This window comes from Lissotriton helveticus, chromosome 12 (assembly GCF_964261635.1).
Source record: "Lissotriton helveticus chromosome 12, aLisHel1.1, whole genome shotgun sequence".
NCBI lineage: Eukaryota > Metazoa > Chordata > Amphibia > Caudata > Salamandridae > Lissotriton > Lissotriton helveticus.
The window spans coordinates 676,719,912-676,747,557 of NC_136073.1; the positions used below are offsets into that span (position 1 = coordinate 676,719,912).

A 27,646-nucleotide genomic window follows, 5' to 3' on the forward strand; every position below is an offset into this window, starting at 1 on the left:
TCTATGTCCAAGCATAGGATGACTAGATTGAGTGTGGTGGCTATTGCCTTCTTTCTTATCAGAGGTAATTGGCCTGCACCTTAGTGGCAGGATTAATGCTCATTGTAGAAGGGGCTGGCAGTTGGGGTCTCAATGCCAGGGGTCACTGGTGAATATGTGCAGTACAGCAGCATAAGCTGCTGGATCTTCACAAAGCAGGACTGTGTGGACACAGAAGCTGCAAGAGAATCAGCTGTGAGGCGCACACACTCCTGCACGCATGTTTCCAGTATTGCAATTCTACTTACTTTGCACTGAATTGCATGTTTAACTTGGTTTTGTCCTGCCCATAATTATGATTCAAGAATGTGAATCTATCAAAGATTCAATGCTGATAAAGAAATTAATCACTACAATTCTCCTGCATTGGTTTCTTTACGAAATTCTTATATGGCCGTCCCTCTTTCCTTTTCAGAGGCCACCTACTTTTTATGCTTTCCCTTCTTTGCTTGAAATTTGAAGCATAGCACCCCGTCCAAGAAGTGTAATTCATATTACTTTTTCCTGGTTGACTGGTGTTTCGATGCCTCTTCTAGTGTGGAGATGAGGCTATAAATAAACATTGTTTTGAAGCATTTCAGGCATGTTAATGTTCTAGATTACTGTTGTAAATAAAAATGGGACTCCAGACTCCATGAAAGGGATTGATTCAAGCATGTGAATCTGGCCATGTTACCCAGATAGATAGGTTTAGATATTCTGGGGTCCAATTGGACTCTGGGCTTAATTGGCATTCACTTATATCCCAGAACATTTTGTCTTTTAATAGAGCGATATTCAGTATAGGAGATTTTTTCTGCTGGCTTGGGCGCACTCATATACAATCGTTCCTGGAAATTTACAGGGCCAAATGCATCCCATTAGTGAGCTATGGCAGTGGAATATGGGGATATCTCCGGGTTGCCTCAATCCAAGAAGCAGAAAATACATTTTTAAGGGGCCTTCTGGGAGTTCCACAAAGTGTACCTCATGAAATTGTCCATGAAGAACTGGGCTAGGAACACATTATTGACCAGCTTTGTCTTAGTTCTCTGAAACTCTGGCATTCGATCTGGTTAAAAGAAGAACTTGGTTTCAGCAGATTAATTCTGCAGGATTGCTTAAAATTGGATACATCTTTCCTGATTCTGTGGCTGGCCTATGTTGCGCTTAATATGCGGACCCTAGGGAGGCCCGATCTGTATGACAATCCTTTTACCATAAACTTGCTCTGATGGCAAATGGGTTGAAACTGCTTTTAGGAATAAGTTGTCAGCAGTTCGTGATCATTTTGCACTAATGAAACACTCGATGCAACATGCGATCCTAGTGAAAACTGTCAGCAATATAGAACCCTATTTGAACTGGAACATGACACGTCACCAACGCCGCCTGTTGATTTATTTTAGGTTAAACTTACTATCTCGATTCGTTCTTTTAATCATGGTTGTTTTATAAATTCAGATTTGCCCCTCTGTAACTGTGACAACACTTCGATTAATCACACACTGCATGATGTTATGATCTGTCCAAAATATAATAATTGGCAACACACATTTTTATACCCAATTTTAAAACAAATGAATTTTACCCAAGTTAGGCCTGCTTTATTGTACTTACAGCTGCTAGATTCTCCCACAGTTTACGTTTTTTTCTGGTACGCTTTCTCACAGGTGTCTTAAAACAAGCATGAGTATGTCAATGATTTGTGTACTAGTTTAAATGTTTTGACTTTTATGATTTTTTTAAAATCGAATAAAGATTGTGATGATGTGAATCTGTGAAATATACAAATGTAAGAAAAATTAAGTTGCAGGTAAGTAACTTGTTTCTTTTCAATGAAAGGATTGGAGATGTGGGTGAGTTTCCACAGAAAAAGACTGTTAGACTTGCACTTGTAAAAAGACATACTGTAATGTGTGGTCATATTTAATTACATAGTCAAATCCCAACACTTGAAACCTCTAGGACATTTAATTATAAAAGAGCTGTTAGCTAGTAGCTCTGATAAATAAAATATCTCGATGTAGAAAGTTGTCTAGATAGGCTCACTTCAATTAAAATAGCCCTTCCTCCATCACCTGCTATCTACACACTCCCTCTGCCAGTTTCTGGCTACCCCTTTTCATTGGTAGTTTGAGGAAATAATTTTCCTTGTAGGTGGTTGTAGAGATCTCTTTGAAGGGAAAGATTTCGGTTTGTGAAGTTTGTCTAGGACAACTTGTTTCCCTGAGAAGGAGGTAAAGGAAATGGCATCCCCAAACGCCATGATTCACCCTTAAATCCCCCCGGAATTTTCTGAGAAGAGGTCATCTTCTTTTCTTCCTGGCAAACATCATACATCAGTGCATTGCCAGAAGGGTAAAATGCTTGTGGGTGAGAGTGCAAAAGTAGAAAGGCCCTCCTTACATGCTTGGCGAGGTTAAAGAAGAACCTAGAGTGCCAGGTTTGCATGCTGTGACAAACTGTCTGCAGCGGAGAAGGGAAGACTACTAGAACAGAAATTAATTGGTCTTAAAGCACATGCATGACCTAAAAACATAGGTGATAAATAGGAAATAGTATTTAAGCAGAAGCTTTTAACCCATACCCCATAAGTGATTTCTGTTAGTGTATCCGGTGTGGTCACAGAAGTCACCCTACTTTCCCTCTTCACAAATTAAGTACTGTCCAATGTGAAGCTGCTCATGGCTAAATCGTTCATCTTATACTAGTATGCAGAGACACAAGGGGACTCAAAGGCGGACTCATTGTCCGCGCAGTCCACGAATTATTCATAAACCATACATTGATATGTATGTAAAGGATGGTTATGTAGCTCGCATAAAGGCGCGGGGGGAGGGGGGGCGGGGGGGGGGTATGGGAACATTGATGGTTTTGTGGATGATGTAGCTGCTTTTGAAGCTGGTCCAGCCCATCAAAGGGAGCTAGTCTAGTTTGATCTGGGTGAGGGTGAAATTATCATATTTCTTCAGGCCCTTAATGAGCACTTGAGCAGAGATTAGTTTGGGGACTGGGGGGGCGTGGGGCAGGGTGTTGCTACCATTCAGGTGGGAGGGTTAGTGGACATGAGCAACAGTTCTTAAGTCTCTTTCATGGAGGAATATTTTCACTTTTAGAACCGGAGAGAGGTAGCAGCAGGCTATCCTGTGTTGTTGATGTGTTCCTCGAGGATGAGATGATTGTTCAGGATAAACCCAAAAGATTTGTGGTTGGGTGAAAGTTTAGGTTCGAGTCCTTCCAGGGTCTGTCGCTGAGCCATGTTTGGACTAGTTGATGTTTGTTGGTTTTGGCAAATAGCAGGAATTCTGTTTTGGTGGGGTTAAACTTCAGGAAGTTCCCCGACATGAAGGTCCGGATCTGTTTCAAACTGTGTTTGATTGATTGAAGGCTTTATTTCGATAAAAGAAATATCTTAAAAGCAATTTACAATACATTTAAAAGCCATAATATTTACATCAAACTTTTTACCGTACTTCAAGATTTACATAAAAAACAGTATATATACAATTAAAACAATCATTAAATGGATAAAGAAAGCCTTTTTAGACGAATGGACCAAGCCCATCTTAAAAATTTAGACACACCACATGAAAGCAGAGGCCGAGTGTCCGACATCAAGATCTGTAGAGCAACATTGCACTGCCGGGTGCCTAGCTCTCTACATATTGGTTTTAACCAACAGCGCCTTGGAGCTTCATAGGCCGGACATTCAAATAACATATGGCCAACAGACTCTACTCGTGACGTACAAGTTGCACAAAAAGATGAGGTCTGATGAGGAGGTTTCCAGCGCGCAGTCAATTCGCCTACTGGTAGAAACCCCACTCTGAATTTAAAATACAAGGCCCGATCTAAAGGATTCGTGATAATTTCAAGAAACGGTTCGTAAGCGGCCACATCCTTAATCCTCAAGAAGTCATTAGTGGTTCTACATTGCATAGACTCAGAGCAGTTTGTGCCAGTAATCCAGTTCCAGTACAATTTCTTAAGGACAGCTTTGGGGGGAGCAGATCTAGATTCCCATGCATCACCATGGCCCAGTTCCCCTAACAGGCGTTTAACATCTTTCAACCACTTGATTTTCGACCAGCCATTCATTGACATAACCTCCAACAGACCTTCAGCATAAGAGGCCAGTTCGGGCACACGCCACAACCGGGCCTATAATAACAACGGGCGGATTTGGGCCTGATCCTTAATCGAGCGGCACCCCTTTTCCAATAGTAATCTTAGGGTCGGGGTTCTCTGTGGGAGCGCCATCAAGTCCTTCAGAAATCTGTTCTCTGATCTGACTAGTACCTCGATGTTACCTGTACCCCACAACTCAGCCCCGTACAGGGCCGCACTAACCCCTCTCGCTTTAAATGTCCACAACCGGGGCAATAGGTTTGATTGAAGAGGAGCGTTGCTCTTTAAGGAGAGCCCCCCTACCCTTTCATGGTTAACTGTGTTTGAGGCTTTGGATATCTCAAGCAGAGGAAAATTTCAAATACAGTTGTCTGTCATTAGCGCACTGGTGGATTTTGACGTTATCTGTGAGTGGAGGTTGAATATGAATGGGAATATGATTGGCCTCTGCGAAACACTGCTGGTTATGAGGATCTTCTTGACCTGGAGATGCCCTTTTGAAAAAGCTGGTGTCTGCTGGATAGATAAGAGGATACCCAGCGAAGGACATGTTCGAGGCATATGAGCTGCAGATTACACACTGTGCATAGATGGCCTCCTAGTGTTGGGCCCGGATGTTTGCAGTTTGTTTTGTTGTAGAAAAGTCTTTGGAAGTCACGGGATAGGTGACTCCTCCTTTGGATGATACTGCGCATGGGCATCGACTCCATCCCCAGATTGTTTTTTTCCGTCACCGTGCTCGGATGTGTTTCCAGCGCTCCGTGTTGGAACGGATTTCCTTCGGCGCGCAATCCTCACCAACTTACAGAAAACTAGTTTTGAACGCTTTCCCAGTTGACGCTACTCTTCAACACCGAATATTCTGATTCCGGTCATCGTCGACGGCCTTCGGGCCTAACTAGGCCTCGACACCAGCTCATGGAAAGGACACCATTTAAAAAGTGTCCTCAATGTGGGTCGAAGTTTCCCCACACCGACCTTCATGAAGTGTGTAACCTTTGCCTCTCCCCGGAGCACGAGGCCAGAGACTGTTCAGCTTGTGCCTCTTTCCGCTTCAAAAAGACTATCCGGGACGAAGAGCTAGGAGAACAATGGCTCGATCTTCAGCTCCGATTCCGGACGACATCTTTGACGAAGGCGTCGACGTCCCAGAACAACACGACGTCAACAGCAACTCCGAGGCAGAAGATTCAGAGGTAGAGAACATCACTCCAGCGCAGCGGGTTGTAAGTAAGGCCGTCGAACCCGACCCTTCCTCGACACACCCAAAGAAGGCCCCGGTCACACCTTCACCCTCTGGTTCAGGTGCACACAACACACTGCTTCTACTGCCCTACCTTCGGGCCCGGCTAAGAACTGAGCCTTCGGGCGACTCGGGCCTTCGGGCGACTCGGGCTCGAGTCGGCCTGCCCACAGTGCCGGCACACACCTACCGGCACCGAAAAAGACAACGTCATCGGCCACTTCGACATCCAAACCATCGGCGCCAAAGCATATCACTACTCCTTCGGCACCGAAACCCAGGTCGGAACCAAGTAAACCCGCTTCGGATTCGAAAAAACCACCTGAACCGAAAAAACCATTGGATCCAAAAAAGGACCGGAGCCGAAAAAATCTTCGGAGCCGAAAAAGACCCCTACTTCTCCGGATAAAGACATTGCCCAAAAAAATAATAAACCGCTTCGGTGCCGAAACCTTCGTCAGCACCAAAAGATCGGCCTCCTGCAGAGGACTTATTGCAGCCAGACCCTGCACAAAAGACTCTAGTTAAAGACCCAATCACTGGGCAGCTGACTTTAGCTTCCAGAAAGCGACCACTGGATACACCAGCGCCAGTTCCTCATTCAAAGAAGGACATGGCTACCTCTTCATTAAAACTTCCTTCCCCTTCTCCTCCACCTATAACATCACCACCTGCTCCCCTACCACAACATTCCCCTACATCCTCTATCATACCAGACGATGACAATAGGGATGATAGCTCTGATGACATAGGTGCTAACATAGATGATTCATCTATTCCTCCAGGCTCACCTGACCCGTGGGAAAATTATAACACCCCAGACATCCCAAATTTCCCTCAAGATGACATATACACCTCAAGGCCTTCCCCACCAGAAGACACTATGGACTTTAATCAGTTACTACACAGAGCCGCGCAGATGTGCACAGAGACCCTGTAGACGGAAGACTTTTTAATGGATACCTTTGACACTGCACAAAGGTCCTCATCCATTTTACCAATGCTTAAAGGAGTGATTAAGCATGCTCCTGAGGTCTTCAAAGACCCAGTCAGAACTCGGGTCATTAACCCTCGAATACAGAAAAAATATAAAGCTGCCCCTTCAGACCCAGCATATATTAAAGGTCCAGTACCACTAGACTCACTTGTAGTTTCCAATGCGCGCAAGAGAGCAAACTCACAAACAGGTGAAGCTCCCCCACCAGACAAAGAGTCTAAGCTACTTGACGCATCAGGGAAAAGAACTGCGTCTCAAGCAGCAAACATGTGGCGTATTGCCAATACACAAGCATTATTGGCCAGATATGACAGGGCACATTATGACGAATTAGAATCACTAATGCGGCACCTCCCTGATAAGTACAAAGATAGAGCAAATGAGCGTATCAAAGAAGGTAAAAATATTACAAACACCTCTATCCGGTGTGCACTTGACGCAGCAGACACTGCCTCCAGGGCAGTTAACACCAGTGTTTTATTGCGTAGACATGCCTGGCTACGCATATCAGGGTTCAAACCTGAAGTCCAAACTGCTATACTTAATCAACCCTTCGATGAGCAACACCTATTCAAACCCAATGTTGATGTATCACTTGAAAAAATGAAAAAGCATACAGATACAGCCAAATCCATGGGAGCCCTGCAGTCGCAGGCTCCCAGACGTTTATTTTGTCCTTGTCACGCTAGATCTCAAGGACGCCTACTTCTAAATTCCTATTCACATAGCACACAGAAAATATCTCAGATTTGTGCTAGACGGGCAGTACTACCAGTTCAAAGTGCTCCCAATCGGGGTCACAACAGCGCCAAGGGTGTTTACCAAATGCCTAGCAGTAGTAGTGGCACACTTAAGAAGACCACAGATTCACGTCTTCCCATACCTAGACGACTGGCTCATACAAGCAAGCTCATACAGCCAGTGTGCACAACACACTCTCGCTACTATTAAACTGCTTCACGACTTGGGATTCACAGTAAATCACACCAAGTCACATCTGCAACCTTCACACATAAAACAATATCTCTGCGCTACAATAAACACCCAACTGACACTAGCCTATCCCTCTCCAGCCAGGATAACAATTGTACAAACTCTCCTAACAAGATTCAAGCTGCAACACTCGCTCCCAGCTCGAGTGTTCATGCAGTTCATAGGAATTATGGCATCTTGCATATTTATAGTACCTCTCGCAAGACTGCAAATGCATCCACTTCAACAGTGCCTAGCACGCCAATGGAACAAAGCTTGTGGTCAATTAACAGACCTAGTGTTGGTAGACAGTCGGACTCATCGCTCTCTGCAATTGTGGAGCACCAAAAACCTTTCAAAGGGCCTACCGTTCCTAGAGGCAGTTCCTCAGATAATCTTTACAGCAGACGCATCGCTCTCCGGCTGGGAAGCTCACCTACTGCATCACACCATGCAAGGCAGGTGGACACCGCAACAAAGTTACTCCACATCAACCACTTGGAGTTACTAGCTGGTTTTCTAGCCCTAAAAGCATTCCAAAAACAAGTATCAGGCAAAGCTGTCTTAGTCCACACAGACAATATGACAGCCATGTACTACATAAACAAACAAGGGGGAACACACTCTCTGCAGCTCTCTGTTAGCGCAGCAGATATGGAGATGGGCTATACCACTAAAAATTTTCCTCTTAGCCCAACATGTTCCAGGAGTACAGAACACCATGGCAGATCTGCTAAGTCGACAGACACAGCAGATCCACGAGTGGTAACTTCATCCACAAGTTCTTCACCCGTTCTTTCAAATGTGGGGACAACCTCCGATAGACCTTCGCACCCCACGAAAACGCAAAATGCCCAAACTTCGCTGCCAGATATCCACACCCGCTGTCCAAGGGCAATGCGATATGGATGAACTGGTCCAGAAAATTTGCGTACGCTTTTCCTCCTCTCCCACTACTCCCGTTAGTGGTACGCAAGCTACAGCAACATTCCCTAACACTCATTCTAGTTGCCCCAACTTCGACCAGAAACCATGGTACACCACGCTGCTGCAACTATCTGTGGTACCACAACAAAAACTAAGCCTATTTCCACTCCTCTTAACCCAGAACCATGGAGAGATCAGACACCCGGACCCAGCTCAGCTCAACCTAGCGCTGGTTCCTGAAGTCATAGAGTTTGCTTACCTCAACTTTCCTCCAGAATGCATGAACGTTATTAAAGAAGCCAGAAGTCCCACTACTAGAGCATGTTACACAGCTAAGTGCAAACAAATTGTAATATACTGCCAAAACAACCACATAAATCCTTTAGATGTGTCTATTCAACACATCATAGGATACCTATTACACCTTCAAAAGTGTAATTTAGCTTACACATCTATCAGACTACACCTTGCTGCCATTGCAGCATATTTACAAAATAGACAACACCTATCTCTGTTTAGAATACCTGCTATAAAAGCTTTCATGGAAGGACTCAAAAGAATAATCCCTCCCAGAACGCCACCTTCACCAATATGGAACTTAAATGTTGTTCTTACACGGTTAATGGGACCTCCCTTTGAACCGTTACACAAATGTGAATTGCAATTTTTAACTTGGAAAGTAGCTTTCCTAGTAGCTATTACTTCTCTCAGAAGAGTCAGTGAACTACAAGCATTCACCATTCAAGAACCCTTTTTGCAAATGCATCATGACAAAGTGGTTCTACGTACTAATCCTAAATTCCTTCCAAAAGTCATTTCACCGTTCCATCTAAATCAATCTGTTGAACTGCCCGTCTTTTTTGCACAGCCACAAACAGTCCCAGAAAGAGCTCTTCACACCTTAGACGTCAAAAGAGCATTACTGTACTACATCAAAAGGACACAACCTTTTCGTAAAACTAAACTTTTTGTGTCCTTTTCACCACCACATAAAGGCAACCCCATTTCAAAATCGGGGATAGCTAGGTAGATTGTTAAATGCATACAAATATGTTACCAAAAAGCCAAACGTACGTTAACAATTCCTCCAAAAGCCCATTCTACAAGGAAAATAGGGGCTTCAATGGCATTCTTAGGGAACATTCCCCTAGATGTATGCAAAGCAGCTACATATCTACACCGCACACATTCACAAAACATTGTGTAGATGTGCAAACTACACGGCAAGCCACTGTGAGCCAAGCTGTATTAAAAACACTGTTTCAAACAACTGCAACAGATACGGGTGGTCGCCGCTAGGTGTGGGTTCCGCTGTACAATCTATGCACAGTGTGTAATCTGCAGCTCATATGCCTCGAACGGAAAATGCTATTTACCAGTATGCATCTGTTCTTGGCATGCAGAGCTGCAGAGTTACACACGCCCACCCGCCTCCCCGGCTACCTTTATCTGTTCCAGTATTATCTTAATTAGATAAAAATCACATGGACATCACTATTTCTTGTACAGCTCCATCACTTCCCTAATGGCAAAAAATAATCTGGGGATGGAGCCGATGCCCATGCGCAGTATCATCCAAAGGAGGAGTCACCTATCCCGTGACTTCCAAAGACTTTTCTACTACAAAACAAACTGCAAACATCCGGGCCCAACACTAGGTGGCCATCTATGCACAGTGTGTAATCTGCAGCTCTACATTCCAAGAACAGATGCATACTGGTAAGTAGCATTTTCTTCCAGTGAATCCCGTTTGTTGCTTTTATTTAGATATCGTACCTATCCATGCGCTTTGGGGAAATTAAACATTCAGCCCACACCAGACTAGAACACGAATCCCCAGCTCTCACTGCTGCGCCATAGCCTTTCCCTAGCCATATTGCATGGTGCAGTACCATCTGTGGCCAAAAGAGGTCCCAAGGGACACCTTGTGACAGCCTGTGGTAATACACCCTCACAACACTGCGTATTTTAACGTGAAGTCCATACTGCCATTTTCACTTCCATAGCAGGTGTTTTATATTAGCGTTGTTTACTTTGTTGATGGGCTTTACAGAAACAAAACCCGGATCATTTTAAACGATCCTGATTCATTTATAATGGTCTCCTCCCTTATTCCCTCTACCCTTCCTCCCTTTCAGTGCTCAGTTTATTTTTAGTTAGGTTAGCCCTCTACAAATAACTAAAAATGCAAACATGTGGTTTTCTTTTAACTATGCTTGCTTTCAGAACATTGCTTTTGAAGGCAGCATTACTTTACCAGTTCTGGGAATAATGTGTACAAAGGAGTTGACACCTTTTGCAAACTAAAGGCGTAGTGCAATGCTTTGTGTCTGAGCAGATTCAATGTTTTCAGAAAGTTACTGCTTTACACTGCATACACTTTGTGCACTTTCTGAACTACTTGAACTTGTGATTACGTTGGCGTTGATGATGGAATTTTGTCTGAAGTGAATTTGTAATTATAGTAATAATGGCCCCTTAAAGATAGACTTTCAGATAACTTGTCAAATTCAGAGTATTCTGCATGCACCCTGCAGGTCAGAGGGCTTAATTCATGGCATAGCCCTGTCGAATCTTGCATCCACGAGTACCTTTGGGTGGGGACACGGTCCCGTCTCAAGGCTGGTACTTTCAGCTTGAGACGCTAGTTAAAATTAGCATTCACCTTTGAATGAATGAGACAATGCTTGAAGCTAGTGTTGCAGCAGAGGTATACTTTCCCTCTTTATGCACTGTTCATCACTCCTCTCCCTTTTTAAATTTGAAAATCCTGGCCTCAGTGAGTGGATTTGTCTGTTAAACGCATTCTTCTTTTGCAATAAGATGTGCTCTAAGATTGCCTGGCACTGCGGGCCATTGTGGCAGGAGGTGTAGGCATGTGATCAATTGGCCCTGTGGGCCTGTGTGGCAGAAGGTGTAAGCATGTGACCAATCCTTGGCAGTGACTATATTAAAATTAGTCTTTCTTAAACTGTTTTATTAGTTGCTCTGTTATAAAACCCTCCAGCTCATAACTAATGCAAATGCTTGTTTAAATAGAGGCCACCTAGCTACCCCTGCCTTCCATATATTGTTCTAATAGGTAGGTCTGTTATTAAGGTTTTTCTGCATTCCAAACAGAGACTCTTTTCCTGCTTTCCACCTCCAATAATAATGGGGCAACCACAATCCTTTCACTATAAAACCCATGAAGCGATGGGAAGACATTGAGTCTGGAAGATCAGCCTTAGCCATGGCTTTTTTTTCCTCCAGTAGTGCGCCACCGAGAGCCTGGTTAAGGTGATGTGTAACAGTTGGTCTACTGCCTCATTGTTCTTTATTTTCCTAAAATTGGCTGTAGCTCATCTTTTTCCGTTGGCACATTTGATTTTGAAGAATCTTTTTTATATGTCTTAAAATGTAGTAATGTTTGTTATTAAACATTTCTTCCAAATTGAACAGTGCTTTAAAAAAATTTATTCACAGTTGCCATAATGCTTGTTTTTCATACAAATAGCATTACACTTTCCACAGTAGAGGTCTATTGTGTTTATTTTACTTATTTAATTTACCCTGCATTACTTGCAGTATATCAAACAGAAGAGCCTTTTAAAATAAAGGGTACTTCATGCTATACAAAATACTACAGAACAAACTGGGACGTGCATTTCTTTTGCATACGTTAAAAACATTTGCCATTTACAATGCCAATAGCTCCGACTCCAACAAATGCGAGACCTATTGTTTTCATCGGTATTGAGTGACTGCGCTTCATCGTGAATTTTTATATAGAATCTATTTCTTTTCAAACATGTAATGAAGAGTTTTAATATTGAATTGTTCAGGTTTTTTTTTGTGGGGTGGTGGGGGAGGTTCTCTAAAATAAACTATTTGATTTGAATATCCTGTGTCAGTTCACCATTTCTTAAAATAAATGTGCTTTGGAGGACGTGGATAAGCTTGCTTTAATATTTAGTGTTCATGGATATTATTGAAGATCTCATGATGGATGAAAACATTTTAGCTGCTTGTAACTTTAGTTTCTCCATCATAAAAATCTTTTTTCAAGAGGAGCTATTTTCCTAAATATGCATAAGATTCCTGGGGTAGTGAAATATTACTACAAGTAAATGTTTCCACTAGTGCTTTTGTAAGTTTTGTAATTGCACTATATGCATAAATTACATTTTGAAGTCCATTTTGTTTGATAGAAGACTGTGTTCCTGAATATATTTGCCATTTACACCTTTTTTGTTTTGAAATATTTAATTTATGGTGGCTTTTTGCAAGTGTTAACAAAGTATCAAAATATATAGTTTACGCAGAAATGCATGATTCAAACAATTGTAATAATGTTTAAATGAAGACTACTTTAAAATCACTAAGGCTTTTTTGTAGAAAAACTCTGAAAAGTATGAATTGTGTGAAACTGGAGACATTGCCACTTACATTTGTTTTTTCTCCTAACCCCTACTTTTACGCTTTAGATGCAGGCAGTTTGTAGAGATGGTGAATGGCACAGACAGTGAGGTTCGATGCTTCAGTGCCCGTAGCCCGAAGTCACAAGACAGTTACCCTGGGTCACCGAATTTGAGCCCGAGGCATGGGTCTAACAATCCTCATCTTCACAATACCGGTAAGAGCCCTGACACATGCCCCATTGTGACCTCCAAACAGAACAGTTGATGGACAGAATGCAGAACAAAGTCATACATTCACCCCGGTACAGGGACCTGGGCCTAACTCCATCGTTGTTTTGCTCCCCATGCCATTCCAGTTTGGACCCAGCCATATGCAAGACAGTCTTGATCCTGCCCCCAATGGGAACAGTCCAGCCCGAACTACCAGGCCAGATCCTCCCTGGGCGGGAAACAAGCATCGAAGGACCGGTTTAAGGGTTTCACCCTCCAGTCAGTCATCAGTATATCACTAGTGAGACTTGGCGGAATGTGAAGCTGATGTTTAGCAATACCATGGAACACAAGAAAGGAGCTTGTGAGTCTCTTGTATTCTATTCAACCAACAAGAATTTCCTATCCTTGTATTACCAAGACTAAATGGAACATAGAAAAATGAAAACAACCCCCTCCCCATTTCAGCAATTTTCCAGGACATCATCAGGACTGAGTAGAATGTGGGTCACATAATTTTTGATAAACAGTGCACAGTAAGATATTTAGATCTGGTGACCATAAATATCCTTGGCAGTCTTGTAAGTGAGGAAAAACACTGCAATTTGCATAGAGTACCAGTTATGTACTGTGAATTCATAACATTGAAATCAATAGAAAAGCAAAGTGGTCCCAAACAGCCAAACAGAGGAGCCTAATATTTATTTCTATGCACGGTCAATGATGCTAGGCAAGCACTTTTTGAACTTCACTTTCGGCTGCATATAGACCTCAGAAAGAGTTTGCTCCTTATGCACCAAAAACCGGTCTGATTCACTAAAGAGAATAAGTGACTTTCACAGAATATCAGAACCCAGAGGTCTAAAACACACCACAAGGTTGTGATGAAAGCTCACTGTTTCATGTGAAGTCCTGCTAGACTTTAAAAATGCATCCCTTTTGAAATCCACTGCATATGACGCGACCCATATATGTGGATGACCTGTTGCCTGGTGGCAAGTTTTATAAGGAATGGGTTGTTTTGGATAACTGCAAAGCTTCCTCTTTTCAAAGTTATCATTCCTACAATTAGGATCTTCTTTAAAGGCATCATTCAAGAGCAGTGGCCGATTTTCCCATGCCTTGGACAAAGACCCAGAACTGAAAGATTGTTTTGAATTGGATGCCTCAATATCAACTTACCAGTTTAAAATCAGATAGTCAATGTTATGGGACTTTACTGTCTCCTCTTGTGCCTTACATTTTAGTAATGTTTTTGAGTTTTCATCCATCATCAGAATCGGCTGCAGGTGCTATTAGGAGGATGTTATTTTACTGGATTCCTTTAAACTGATTTCCTTCCTACTGAGGTAAGACATAAGGGACTTATTCTTAAGTCACAAAACAGAGAATTAGCACAACATGTTAGTGAAATTAATGCATCAGACTGCTATATCGAAAGGTAGGGTGATGGTGTAGTTGTTGAGCAGGCTGATTTAGTCACAACAGAAATTTTACTACCACATTTCTCCATTTCTGATGCAATTCTTTGTGTACAAGCTAAATGTTGACACACCTTTGAGGGCTGTACTTTCTAGCAGCATAGAGCAATCGTCTTTAAAATCCATCAAATTTAATAGAGAAAGGGCAGCAGGAGCATGAGAGGTGGCAGTAGCATATCCACGTGCGCCTTGCCGATTGGCATTGCTCATCCTGCCCTTCTGTTGTGTCGAAGGGGTCTCCAGACTCAAATAGCATGTATGGTTAAACCTATGGTCCATAGGAGCAGCATAAATGAACATGGCCCATGGGAGCCTTGTGAGCGTAGCCTCCCTAGTAAGAACAGAATGTCAACCTTTTGCATCACCCTTAAAGGACAGGTGGTATGGTGCAAGAGGCCTGGTGAGCATTAGCAGAATATGGGACATGCAGGTGCAAGAACATGTTAAATATTCGTTGGGTCTGTAGCAAACAAAATTTTCTAGAATTTAATTTTTAGGCTTTAATATGCTTGATTCCTAAGGAAGACTAAGACCATTCTTTATGCAAGAATTATCGCCCGATCTCTTTGGTTAACACTGATTATAAGATACTAGCCCAGATTTTAGCTCGAAGAATGGATCCCCTCTTGCCTGATTTAATTGGTCCTGAACAATCGGGTTTTGTCAAGGGCTGTCTTTCCTCCGATAATTCTCGAGTCTTCTTTAACATTCTTAGCAAAGCTTCGTCTTTGGATCTTCCTCTCGCCGCTATCTCCCTAGATGCAGAGAAGGATTTTGACAGGATCGGCTGTGACTTTATGTTCCAGGCTATCCTATGGGCTGGCTTTCCTCCCAAATTCATTTCTATTATCTCATTACTTTATTCAGACCCCCAAGCATCCATTTTTGTTAATGGTATGACCTCGGACTATTTCTCTCTCAACAGAGGTGTTCGACAAGGTTGCCCATTATCCCCTTTACTATTTGTTTTAGCCTTGGAACCCTTTCTTGCTAAAATTCGTCAAGATGATAACATATCTGGTTTTCACTTTGGTTCTCGTCAGGTTAAACTTTCGGTATATGCTGATGACATCCTTTTTTACTGCTTCCACCCTCTCTCTTCTCTTCCTTCTTTTCTTCAGCAAGTTTCCTCCTTTTCCGCGGTATCTGGTTACCGCCTAAATGCTGATAAATGTTAAATCCTCCCTTTGAATCCTCTTTGCCAGAATCATCTTTTTTCCCAATCTGGTTTCTCATGGCAACCGTCCAAAATTAAATATCTAGGTGTTTGGTTTGCTCCTCTCTTATCCGACACTCTCAAATTAAATTTTGATTATATTTCTAAGAAAATGAAAGCAGCTATCACACGTTGGCACCCGCTTTTTTTGTCTTGGTGGGGTCGTCTCAATTCTATAAAAATGATGCTTTCTCCTCTTCTCCTTTATACTATTTCTATGATTCCAATGCGCATTCCGGTTTTTTATTTTAAAAAAAATTACTCTTTATTATTAAAATTCTTATGGAATGGTAAATGTCCTCGTATAGCTATTGCCTCATTAGGGAGAGATAAGGCTCAGGCTGGTGTCCGTTTTCCCGATTTTAGAGAATATCACCGCGCCTTTTCTCTGAAACAATCAACTCGCTGGCTCTCTTCTGATCTTCCTTTTCATCCTCCCATCTGGTTAAACATGGAATCCTCCTTTATTTTTCCCTTCAATTTCCATGAAATGTTATCCTTCACGTTCAACCTAGCTCGACTTCATACTCCTATCATTTCTCATTCTCATAAACTTCTCCTTCCTTTCTTATCTTCGTCCTATCCTTCCCTTCTTTCGACACATGAACAACCTATCTGGTATAACTCACAACTTAAAATTCGCAACCGTACCTTTTATTGGAAAACTTGGCACTCTCGTGGATTACATTGGATCTCTCAACTACTTTCTCACGATACTCCTCTTTCCTTTTCGCAACTTCAATCCTCATTCTCTTTACCTCCTAGTGCTCGCTCACAATATGATTTGCTATATCCTGTCCTCACTCTTTACCTCCAATCGTTATCACCTTCCAATGATATTCCTCCAGTTCACAAATCCACTTCCTCACCATTGGAGTCCTCTCCCTCTGCGTCTTCCCTTTATAATTCCTTTCGCTTTACGGTTGATAGATTAAAAACCAAAATTGAAGTCACATGGGAATCTGATCTCTCTCAAGATTGGTCGGTTCTTTTCTGGGATAAAATTTGGGCTAAACTTCATAAGACCTCTAGAGCTGCTCATACTACCCAAACTCTTTATTTTATTTACAATAGAATTTTATTTACCCCACTTGCTCTGTCACATTTCTCACCAGACACTCCTCCTACTTGCTGGTCTTGCCCCTGTCCTTCTGCGGACTTAAAACACATGTTATTTGATTGCCCCCCTGTTTCCAAGTTTTGGCACTCAGTTTGGACTCAAATACAAAAGATTTTTCAATTTCAGATCCTCTTTTCCCCCCTCTCATATTTTCCTAGGCACTCTTTCCCCTGATCTCCCTCAATCTCAACATCACTACCTACTTCTTGGCCTTTTGATAGCTGTTGCTTTCCACACTATCACTTCTAATTGGAAACAAGCTGCAAATGTTTCCTATCGCTCATGGTGGAATGCAGTCTGTTTTCATCATCGTTTAGACACCAACTATGTCTCCCCCATCTCCGTGGCAATTAAACGAGACCGCATTTGGCTTTCTTTGGTAAATTATCTCTCCTCCTCTGCTCCCGTAATCACCTCCCTGGATCCTGATTCAGTTGAAGTACGCAAACCACCATGACTCCCCTATTGCCTTTCTCTTCAATATTTAATTTACAATGTTATTTTAATATGTACTTGCTTTTTACCTATTTTAATTTGTTTATGTAATTTATCATGCTTGCTACACTTGCCTTTTATGCGACTTTATTTATATTGCTTATTTCTCTTTTGTATATCTCATATATGCTAATGTCTTCCCTCTATGATGTGCATTATTGCCTTATCCATCTTCATGTTTGTTCTTTTTTTCCCTCTTTTCCCTCTCTGACCTTTTATTTCGTCAATAAAATCATACTTAAAAAAAAAAAAAGAATGTAATTTTTAGAATTGCTAACGACCCTCAAAGCCTTTGTGTGTTCTAACATATGATAGATGTGGGAGGATAACGAGACTTGTTTGGAATGGTTAGTGCCATCTTCGCTCCCATATAGCAATTCCCAGTATGCAGGTAAAGAAAATAAATTGGCAAGATGCTGCATTTAAAGTCCGAGCTGTTGGTAATGGCAACTGATCCATACTCCCTCCTGCCAACATCCAGTTAAAAATCCACTGCCAAAGGGGCTCAGCTCTAAGTAATAGCCAACGGGGAAGTCCGAAGTCTAGTGAGGGAATCTGGCATAGTTTATATAGTATGTTTTTGCTAACACATTAAAATATGGTAATGCTGTGTTTTGAAGAAAATAAAATATAGTAATGGTGTTTTAAAGAAAATAACAAAAAAATAGAAGAGGGCACAATTAAAATGAGTTTTAAAAAAAAATGTAATAGCAGCAACATAAATCCTAGGATGTCCTAAAATTGGATCCTTCTTACTGTGTGTCTGGAATGTTGGCAACTACCAGGCAACTGCAAGTAACCTGGCCACAGTAACTGCCTTTCCAACACCTAAACAAGTGTCCTTTCTATCTTGACTCATTTCAGAATAAAGAAGGGCTTAATCAGTATTGCCAAAGCAAGATAAATAAGAAAATGACAACTTATTATAGTCTGAAACGAAACACCATGACGTTTACATTATGGCCCTCATAATGAGGGGCCTGGCGTTATGGGACAGTAATTCTACACGTGCGCTTAATATTAGCGGTAACTATCAGTGGGTCTGGGTAAATGGGAGATCACAGGTTGATCCCATATAGCCCAGTATTAGAAATGACTTAACATACAGGAATGCATGCATTTTAACAAGTGCAAAGTCTTCCTGGTATGACCAAGTAGAGTTATACCCAGTAAAATATGCAGCAATCCGGCATCTCTGAACACTAGTAAGGGTTATCAGGACTGTTGATAAGTGCAAGTACCCAATGCTCCATTTGCCCAGAAAATAGAAACTTCAGGTTGTGAAGTTCTCTTTTGGACATGGCTACTGCTGACAAACTGCATCCTTCAAGAGTGTCAATATCCACAGGACTGTACAATTCTATGAGTTGCCACATATGATCCAGATCAAGATATCAAGTAAGATTCATTATGGTACACCACAGGACATTTGTTATCTGAGCTAATGGACCCACCGCTGTAATGACGAAGCAACATTAAAGTTTATCCAGAGGTCAAACCGAAGGGGCTCTAAAAGATCGAATATCTCTTCAATTTCTAGGGCATTATTGGCGTGCACCTTCTTTGCAGTAGCAGCCATCTCATAACATTATTTCCAACCAGTTATTTTTAACAGAGTGAACATTCTGACCTTCCTCCCTGACCCTCAAAGTGCTTTTGCTGAGCTTCATTTCTGTGCGTAGATGCACCGATGTCATCTGTTGCAGTCTGTGTACAACCTGGACCTATGGTCTCCATTCATCTTGAGATACAACAGGCAGTTTTTCTTAAAGATTCGGACTCAGTCTGCATTTTGCCCACTTTTCTGTGAGATTTCTATAAATCAGGAAGTCGTCTTCCTTTTTTTTTTTTTTTTTTAATAACCCCTTCTCTGACGGCACAAAATGTGCTGTAGTTTGATTACTCTGATTGCCTGGTTGGCTTTGTGTCTGGTCCTTCTTTCTGCAGGCGGACAGGGAGGCTACTAAGGAATCTGCGTCACACTTAGCGAGGGTTAGTACCCTAAACCTTTCTGAAGTTATTCATGTGCCTATATATAGAGCAGAGAATTATAGTATTTGTTTTTAATCTTTGTGCTTTATTAGAAGTGAACTTGTGCAGTGTCCCACTTTTTTTTAACACAGTACATTGATGTTTATTGGATCCTTAAATTGTTTTTTAGAGCTCAGAGCTGAAAGCTCAATTTAACTCAGAACATTTATTTTTACTGCAAATTGCACAACTGCTAAAACTGCAGCACGAATCTACTTTTTGGCTTTTTTTAAATGTCCAGTAAACTAATAACTATTGCATCTGTTTTACTCCAAGTTATAGCACGCACTTTATCAATGCTGGAGCGGTTGTCCTCTGTACCTGCATTGGCTGCACCCCCTCCGATATTCATGCTCGTCTGACATATAAGGAATGGGAGATAGTCGAGTTATGTTTATTACATTTTAATACATGTTAGCAGTTGGCACGTTGTTATAAATTTGGAAATAATTGATAGGCCTGCAAGCAGATTTGAATATCATTGATAGGCTGTAAAGCAACCATGAGTTTCTTGTGCTTAGTCTAAAGCATAACAATTTCTGAATATCAGCTGTGCTCTTTTACCAAATTCTCATAGTACGAATTTACATATGACATATAACCTCTATTGTGTAAAATGGGAAGACCTTTTAGAAATAGATGTCTTTCCAGCTATTTGTTTTATGATGATCCCCTATTTAGAGCGAATAATCTTAGACGTATCTAATGATAACATGGAACATCACTTATTATTCCACAAATTAGTGGATTTATGAAAGCTGCAGTAAAGAGAACTTATTGGAGAGAGGGAGGACTTCACCTTATGCTTAGCAAAATCTAACTTTGAAAGTGGCCACAACGTCTTTATTAGCTGTTCTTGTAGCAAATAAAATGGAAAGCTCAGTTGATGCGATTAAATATTTAAGCTTTTGAAATGTGCAGAGCTATGCACTGATAAATTCTCTGCTATTAGATTGAAAGATTTCCAAGCATTTTTGCATACTGAGTTCCACAGAAACTTTCTTTTTTTTCTTGAAGTTTTATATAGCGCAAACTTAACCCTAAATCAGGTATCAGAGTGCTTTATATTAGCACCAGTTACGTTACATGAGGACACATTAATTTTTGTTAGGCACGGGGAGATTAAGTGATTTGCCCAGAATCACAGGATGTTGAGCGTTGTTGCAGAGACTCAAATCGGTTCCCCAGATTTGAAGTCCACCGCCCTGACCGTTAGGCTACATCCTCTCCCCCAAGCTTGTCTTCAGTTGTAACACCTGAGGTACACATTATGCCTGAAAAAAAGAGTGGATCATTTCCCTTCACTCTGACTGCTATGAGCTGGCTGGTAATGTTCTGGATTCAGCGATTAAGGTTTTGCAGCGTGAATCTTTCTGGATTCACTATGCTGTGCATTGTTTCTCTATCTAGTGGTTGGTTCTGGAATTGTAGTATTTTCTCTTTTTTTGGGGGGGTGGCCCAGGTGGGCGTCGCCATACCACCATTTGGTGTCCTTCGTGACGTCGACGTGCTTCCTCCGGAAACTTCCACCTTTGGTCGCCATCTTCAGATTATTTTTTCAGCCGTTGGGTCTGGATCGTTCCCGAGGAGTTCCAGAGTTTTGGAAGAGGAATCGAGAAAAATCAACGAAAATCAAGTTTTCAGCTACACCGGACTACGGGTCAGGTAACCGGAGCGACGAGGGAGAAGTTTTACGACCAAAACCTCGACGTTCGACGGAGAATGCGCTTGCAGGGGGGGGTCCCTGAGCGCAGGGATGGACAAAACTCTGTTCAAGTTTTGCACCAATTCCCACCACAAATACACCCAGAAGGATCAACATCCAGTCTACAACCTCTGCCTGCCGCTCGACCACAGCAGCGAAGACTGCAACACCTGCTCAGCGTTTACACCCAAGACTCTCAGAGTAAGGGAGAGGCAGAGAAGGGCGAACCATAACATGTAGGGCCGGGGGCCACCTCCCTTGCTCCGAGACTTTGGTCTCTCCAGTGGAGAGGAGGACAACATCGCCGAAGGACCAGAGGACTGCACGGTCGTCGAAGTCCATAAGAAGACTTCGAAGGAGGTAAGGGAGTCTTCGACCCCTAAACACTCAAGCGACACTCGAAAGGGTGAAGCTAAAGCCCCGAGCGACACTCGTAGAAGCAAAGCTAAGTCCTCGAAGGGAGCTCTGCCACCAAACACTCGAAGAAAGCAACAGCTACCAGGGAGAGTCAACTGAGCAGATCCTTCGAAAAGGACTCCAATCAGCGAAAGCCCTTGAAAAACAAAGTTTGTCGAAGGTTGCCGAGAAAAGGAGGGCCGACATAGACGTCGACAGCCTCGAAGAGAAGTGCTCCAACCCTCGACGCTGAACATGCCGCCGAGATGGAGAGGAAGAAGAGGAGGCTCGAGACCGAATTGGCCAGCATTCTACAGCAGAAAAAGAACTTCGACAAGAAATGAGCCAATACACCATCCCGCCGAAACCCGCGGTCGTAGTCAAAAGGGACGACGAGGACGCGGAACTGCCGAAAAACCCCGAACCAGTCGAGGAACTCTGAGACGAAGACTACTATTTCGAAGGAGAAGGTGACGAAGATCTTCAATCCTACCGGGACTCGATGTCCTCGGAGGCACAAGACATTTAATGGCAAGATCTGGACGCCGAATTGCCAGAAGAAGGGGTAGACACTTACCCTTCAAGGCCCTCGCCGCCAAACGACATAGGGAACTACAACATGGTCTTACTGAAGGCTGCACAGACTTATGGAGTGAAAAAAGGAGGAGGAGGAGAAGCCTAAGGCATATTTCCTCCTGGAAACTCTACTGCCTCAACAAACTAGGAGCCAATTCCTGCCCATGCTCCCTAGTGTGCTGGATCAAGCAAAAGAGGCCTTTAAGGAGCCAACCATATACAAAGCTGTGACCCCTAGAACTGAGAAGTACAAACATTCTTCAAAGGACCCTGCATACATCCACCGGTCAGTGCTAGCCGTCTCCATAATTGCAGCAACCGCTAGGAAGAGGGCCAATGTACCTACTAATGGAGAGAAATGCGGCAATACATTGGTGCATCGCAAACTCCAATGCCCTGATCAACAGGCATGCATACCAACACTGGGATGAAGTGGGGCACCTCCTAAAGCATCTACCAGACCAGTACCAGCAAAGAGCAGCTCACCTGGTAGAAAAAGGAAAGAACATGGCGAACACATGCCTAAAATCAGCATTGGATGCTAAAAAATCATCACGCAGGCTAATGATGAAAGGAGTGACTGAGAGATAACACGCATGGCTCAGAATTTTGGGATTAAGCCAGAGTTGCAAAGTAACATCCTAAATACACCATTTAATGGAGAGCAACTGTTTGGCACGCCAGTTGACTACAAGTTGTAGCAACTTAAGAAGGACAACGAAACAGCAAGGTCCATGGGAGCGTTGCAGTTCAGGGGAATGAGAAGAAGCACACCCACGAGAAGGCCAGGTGGTAGAGGAGGCAACGTGCCTACCACATCGCACCAAACGTTCTAGCAAGGCTACCAAGGGAACCAAGGCCAGCAGCAGCAGGGACAGCAGCAGCAGACTGGCAGTACCAGCCCCGGGGAAAGTCCTTTCGAGGGTGCAGAAAAGGACGAGGACAAATACGAAGAGGAGGCCAACAGCCCTCAGCCAAGTGACTCCACCATGGAACAGGTCCCCACCTTGGCAACACCTCAGGGTGGGCGGAAAGACATAAAGAACTGCAGCCGAACATTCAACGATAAACAGTACCTCTAACACTCAACACCGGTAGGGGGAAGAATAAAAGACTTCATCCAGGAATGGAGGAAGGTCACATCGAACAAATGGACACTAAACATCATACAACATGGATACTGCAGCTAGAGGCGCAAGAACTGCTCAGCATGGTGGCAATAGAGGTGGTACCGCAAAACCAAAGAATCAAAGGGGTTTACTCAACTTACCTCCTGATGCCAAAGGTGGACGAAACACTAAGACCTATCCTAGATCTAAGGTTCCTGAACTAATTCATAAGAACTCAAAGATTCAAGATGACTTCCCTACAAGAGGTAATACCACAAATACAACTAGGGGACTTTATGGCTACTATAGATTTAAAGGACGCATACTTACACATCCCCATCAACCACAAACACAAGCGCCTGCTAAGGTTTGTGATCAACCAAAGCCACTACCAGTTCATAGTACTGGCATTCGGCCTAAAATCCGCATCAAGGTGTTTATCAAATGCCTAGCAGCTGTCGCAGCACACCTTTGAAGGCAAGGAATATACGTATACCCGTTTCTCGAGGACTGGCTCGTTAAGGCAAGTTCGTACAGCCAATGCAAACTACACATCCAGCAGGTCATACTAACACGGATAAGGCTAGGGTTCTCGATCCATTGGGAGAAATCGTCAATAGAACCAGAACAAATCAAGATATTCTTAGGGGCAGAGATCGACACCATACAGGCCAAAGTGTTCCCCAGCAGGAAGAGAAGGGCGATACTGAAGGAAACAGGTCATTACCGCAAGAGGCAAGTTCTGACAGCAAGCTGATGAGAATGATGGCGTCAATCATTCACCTAGTCCAAAATATTAGACTACACATGAAGCCATTACATGAATGGATACAGCAGCAATGGTCACAGGCAACTGGGAGTTGGGAAGATCTAGTGGTTGTCACACACGCAGTGCATCAGGAAATAGCGTGGTGGAACAAGGAAAACATATCACAGTGAAAACCATTCACACAACCAACTCCAACAGTGACCATCACGACGGACGCCTCCCAGCTGGGGTGGGGCTTGCATATGAACAAGCTCAAGGTGAGGGGGTTATGGTCGCAACAGGATGCGGTCAAGCACATCAATAACCTGGAACTAAAATCAGTGTTCCTAGCATTAAAAGCATTTCAGAAGGAACTGTACGGAAACAGGGTGTTGATCCAAACAGACAACACCACAACCATGTTCTACATCAACAAGCAAGGTGGAACACAGTCAGTAGCGCTATCGAGGCTAGCACAGGAGATATGGACATGGGCCATTCCACTGAGGATAGACCTACTAGCAATACATCTCCCAGGGAAGGACAACGTGGAAGCAGGCAGACGTCCGCATCCCATGAATGGGAGTTCAACCAGCAGGAATTACTGAAAGTATTCTGGAAGTGGTGTACACCGCAACACACCAAAATGCAAAATGCCAACACTTCGCATCCAGATAACAAGAACTTTGGTCACAAGGGAATGCGCTATGGATAAGTTGGTCAAAGACATTTGCATACGTTTTCCCCCGATATCAGTGATACACAGGGTACTCAGCAAATGCAGGATCAGTAACATGTCACTGATACTAATAGCACCTCAGTGGGCCAGACAGTCATGGTTCTCGCAAATAGTGGAGATGGCGCAGGCACCAGCACACAAATTCCCAAAACGAAGGGACCTGTTAACAATGCAGAACAGAAGGGTGCTACACCCAGAGAGCCTAAGCCGGGCTGCATGGCTCCTCAAGACCTAGAGTTTGCACACCTCAAACTACCGGCGAGCACGATGGCAGTGCTCAGGGAGGCAGCAAGGCCTACCACAAGGAAATGCTACGTAGCAAAGTGGCAAAGATTCTCAGAATTGTGCATTAGAGAGAATCTGCAAAGAAAGATCACAAACTAGTCAACAGTACTAAAATACTTAACACATCTACTGCAAAGTAAACTCAGCTACACATCCCTAAGGGTACACTTAGCGGCGATTGTGGCTTACACAAGAGGAGACATGGGGAAAAGTTTCTTCACCTCCCAAGTAATAAAAAAGATTTCTAGAAGGAGCAAAGAGGATCGCACCTCTAAACAGAATGCCAGCATCAATGTCGTGCTGACCCAATTGATGAAGGCACCATTCGAGCTGATGCACAAGGCGACACTGCACATGCTCATGCTAAAGATTGCCTTCTTAGTGGCTATCACATCACTGCGAAGAGTAAGTGAATTGCAGGCGCTAACACTTCAAGAGCCCTACATCCAGATACACAGTGATAAGATTGTAATGAGAACAGACCCACTTCATGCCAAAGATGGTGTCTCGGTTCCACATCAACCAAACATTCCAAATACCTAGTTTTTTTCCCAAAACCACCCACAAGCACAGAGCGCGACTCATACTGGACGCCAGGAGGGCGGTGATGCACTATATAGAAAGGACAAAGGAGTGCAGAAAAACAAAGCAACTCTTTGTTTCCTTCGCAAGCAGTTTTTTGGGACGACCAGTTACCAAAAATACCGTTGCACGATGTATTGCACAAACCATACAACTATACCACAAACAAGCTAGGCAACTGTTACAAGGAGCAACTCATGCTCACTCAACAAGGAATAAAGGAGAAACAATTGCGTTTCTGGCCAACACACCGATTATTTGCCAAGCTGCAACATGGTCTTCAGTACACACGTTCACTAAGCACTACTGCGTGGATATCCAAATGAACAAAGAAGCCCAAGTGGGACAGAAGGTTTTACAGTACATATTCAGTAACCAGTGCTCATCTTCTACCCAGCTACCACAATAAGGACAAACCGCTACAAAGTCTATGCACAGCATAGTGAATCCAGAAACATTCACGCTGCAAAACTTATAGTTTCTTACCTGTCGGTGTAGTTTTGCAGCTTGAAGACTTTCTGGATTCACTAGCGAACCCACCCTGCTCTGCCAGAAAAATGAGACAGGAGGAAAGGAATTTAAAATGAACAAGACTTTAAAAATAAGAGGAAAAACAAAAAATACGCAAGTCAATAAAAAATAATCCGAAGATGGCGACCAAAGGTGGGAGCTTCTGGAGGAAGCACGTCGATGTCACGAAGGAACCAAATGGTGGTATGTCGACGCCCTCCTGGGCCATGAAAAGAAATAAAAACAGAAAAAAGACTGCTATTCCGTCCTCACCAACTAGATTGCGGAATAATGCACAGCATAGTGAATCCAGAAAGTCTTCAAGCTGCAAAACTACACCGACAAGTAAGAAACTATACGTTACCCATGACATTATTCCTGATTCTTTTCCCTTGAAGGTGCTTATGAAGCTGTTTTATCTCATAAATCTGGTAAGGCACTGAATCGGATAAGATTCCAGTGGAAATCTTTAAATCTTAACCCAAGATATGCAGCTCTTTCATTAAGGCAGTATCTAATGCAGTACCATGGGCGGCCCCCATTCCCAACATGCAGATGGGTGCAGAAATTGTTCCCTTTAACAAAAACTAGTCATTACGATCAAAGAAATTATAGACTTGTAAGCCCAATCATCAGTTTCCGAAAGTTATTGTCAAAAATAGTTTTGGTCAAGCTGAAAGATTGGATCAACCTAGAGAATATTTTTCCCTTTATCAATCACATTTTAGGGTAAGTCTAAGTACTATTTATCAGACATTTAGTTTTTAACTCATTAGATGGATGTGTGTTATTGAAGAAACTATCACTGTACGTGGCTTTTATCAATTTAAAATCTGTATTTAGTGCTGTACTCCACAATGCACTATGACTTTGGAAAGAACTTTGATTTGGCTATACAGGTTAAACTTCTTTGACTAATAATTATTCTCCACAAGTAACAATTATGTTGAAGTAAAACAGAGCCTTAGTGGCAAAACTTCAGAAGCTACTCTGGTCAGTAGAGGAGTTCACAAAGGGTGTGTTTTTGCACCCACTCTGTATCCTATGTTTAGGCCTTGCCTAGACAGTGCATGCGAGACATTCTGTGTCTAGAACAGGGGCTTTAAGCACCGCCCATCTTTCTAATTGGCTCCTTTTACTGTCCTTTGTAAATGGCTGCTTTTCTTTGGCTAATATGCTCAGTAGTCCCTCCTTCTTAACTTTTATAACCTCCCATGAGGGCTGCCCCTGTTATATGTGCTGTTACTCCTGCATGTTATTTATTTGGGTACAAGCACTCCTTTTTTATTGTCACTTGTTAAAGCTCAGGAATTTGCTCATGCCCACACTGGTTCCCTCTCTTTGGGCTGCAGCTGCCTTCTCCTACCTCCTACTTGTTATTTATTTCCTGATCGCTCTTTGGTGTGATTTAGCTTGGGCTACCATCCCCCCCACCTCCCCAGAAGCAACACCACCTCCCACCCGTCGAGTATTTCGGAAAGGTTTTTTTTGTGTTATGCACAAGGGCTGCTTTCTGTTCGGGCCACTTTCATTAAGTTTGTTTATTTGAAATGCTGTTACGCCTTTGTGCATAATCTAAAAATAAAAAGAGCAACCTGAAACATACATTCTGCCCATCCCACTTCTCCATATGCCTGGAGCTCCCTCCTTCACCCCTCCCAACATTCTCATGCAGTGATATCACTTTCTGTTTGGAGATCAAGGGCTGGCAGCGCCATCCTCTACAGCAGGGCCAAAGCAGCCACCAAACTAGCC

The 27,646-nt window shown here is 42.9% G+C and overlaps 1 protein-coding gene across 1 annotated transcript in view; it reads left to right on the plus strand.

Annotated features, from left to right (window-relative positions):
* Positions 1–27,646, plus strand: part of RANBP10 (RAN binding protein 10) — a 542,287-nt gene that overhangs the window by 344,887 nt on the left and 169,754 nt on the right. Inside the window, exon 9 of the mRNA XM_078669990.1 lies at positions 12,755–12,903. Coding sequence (XP_078526116.1) covers positions 12,755–12,903 — 149 coding nt within the window. The remainder of the gene's footprint in view (positions 1–12,754; positions 12,904–27,646) is intronic.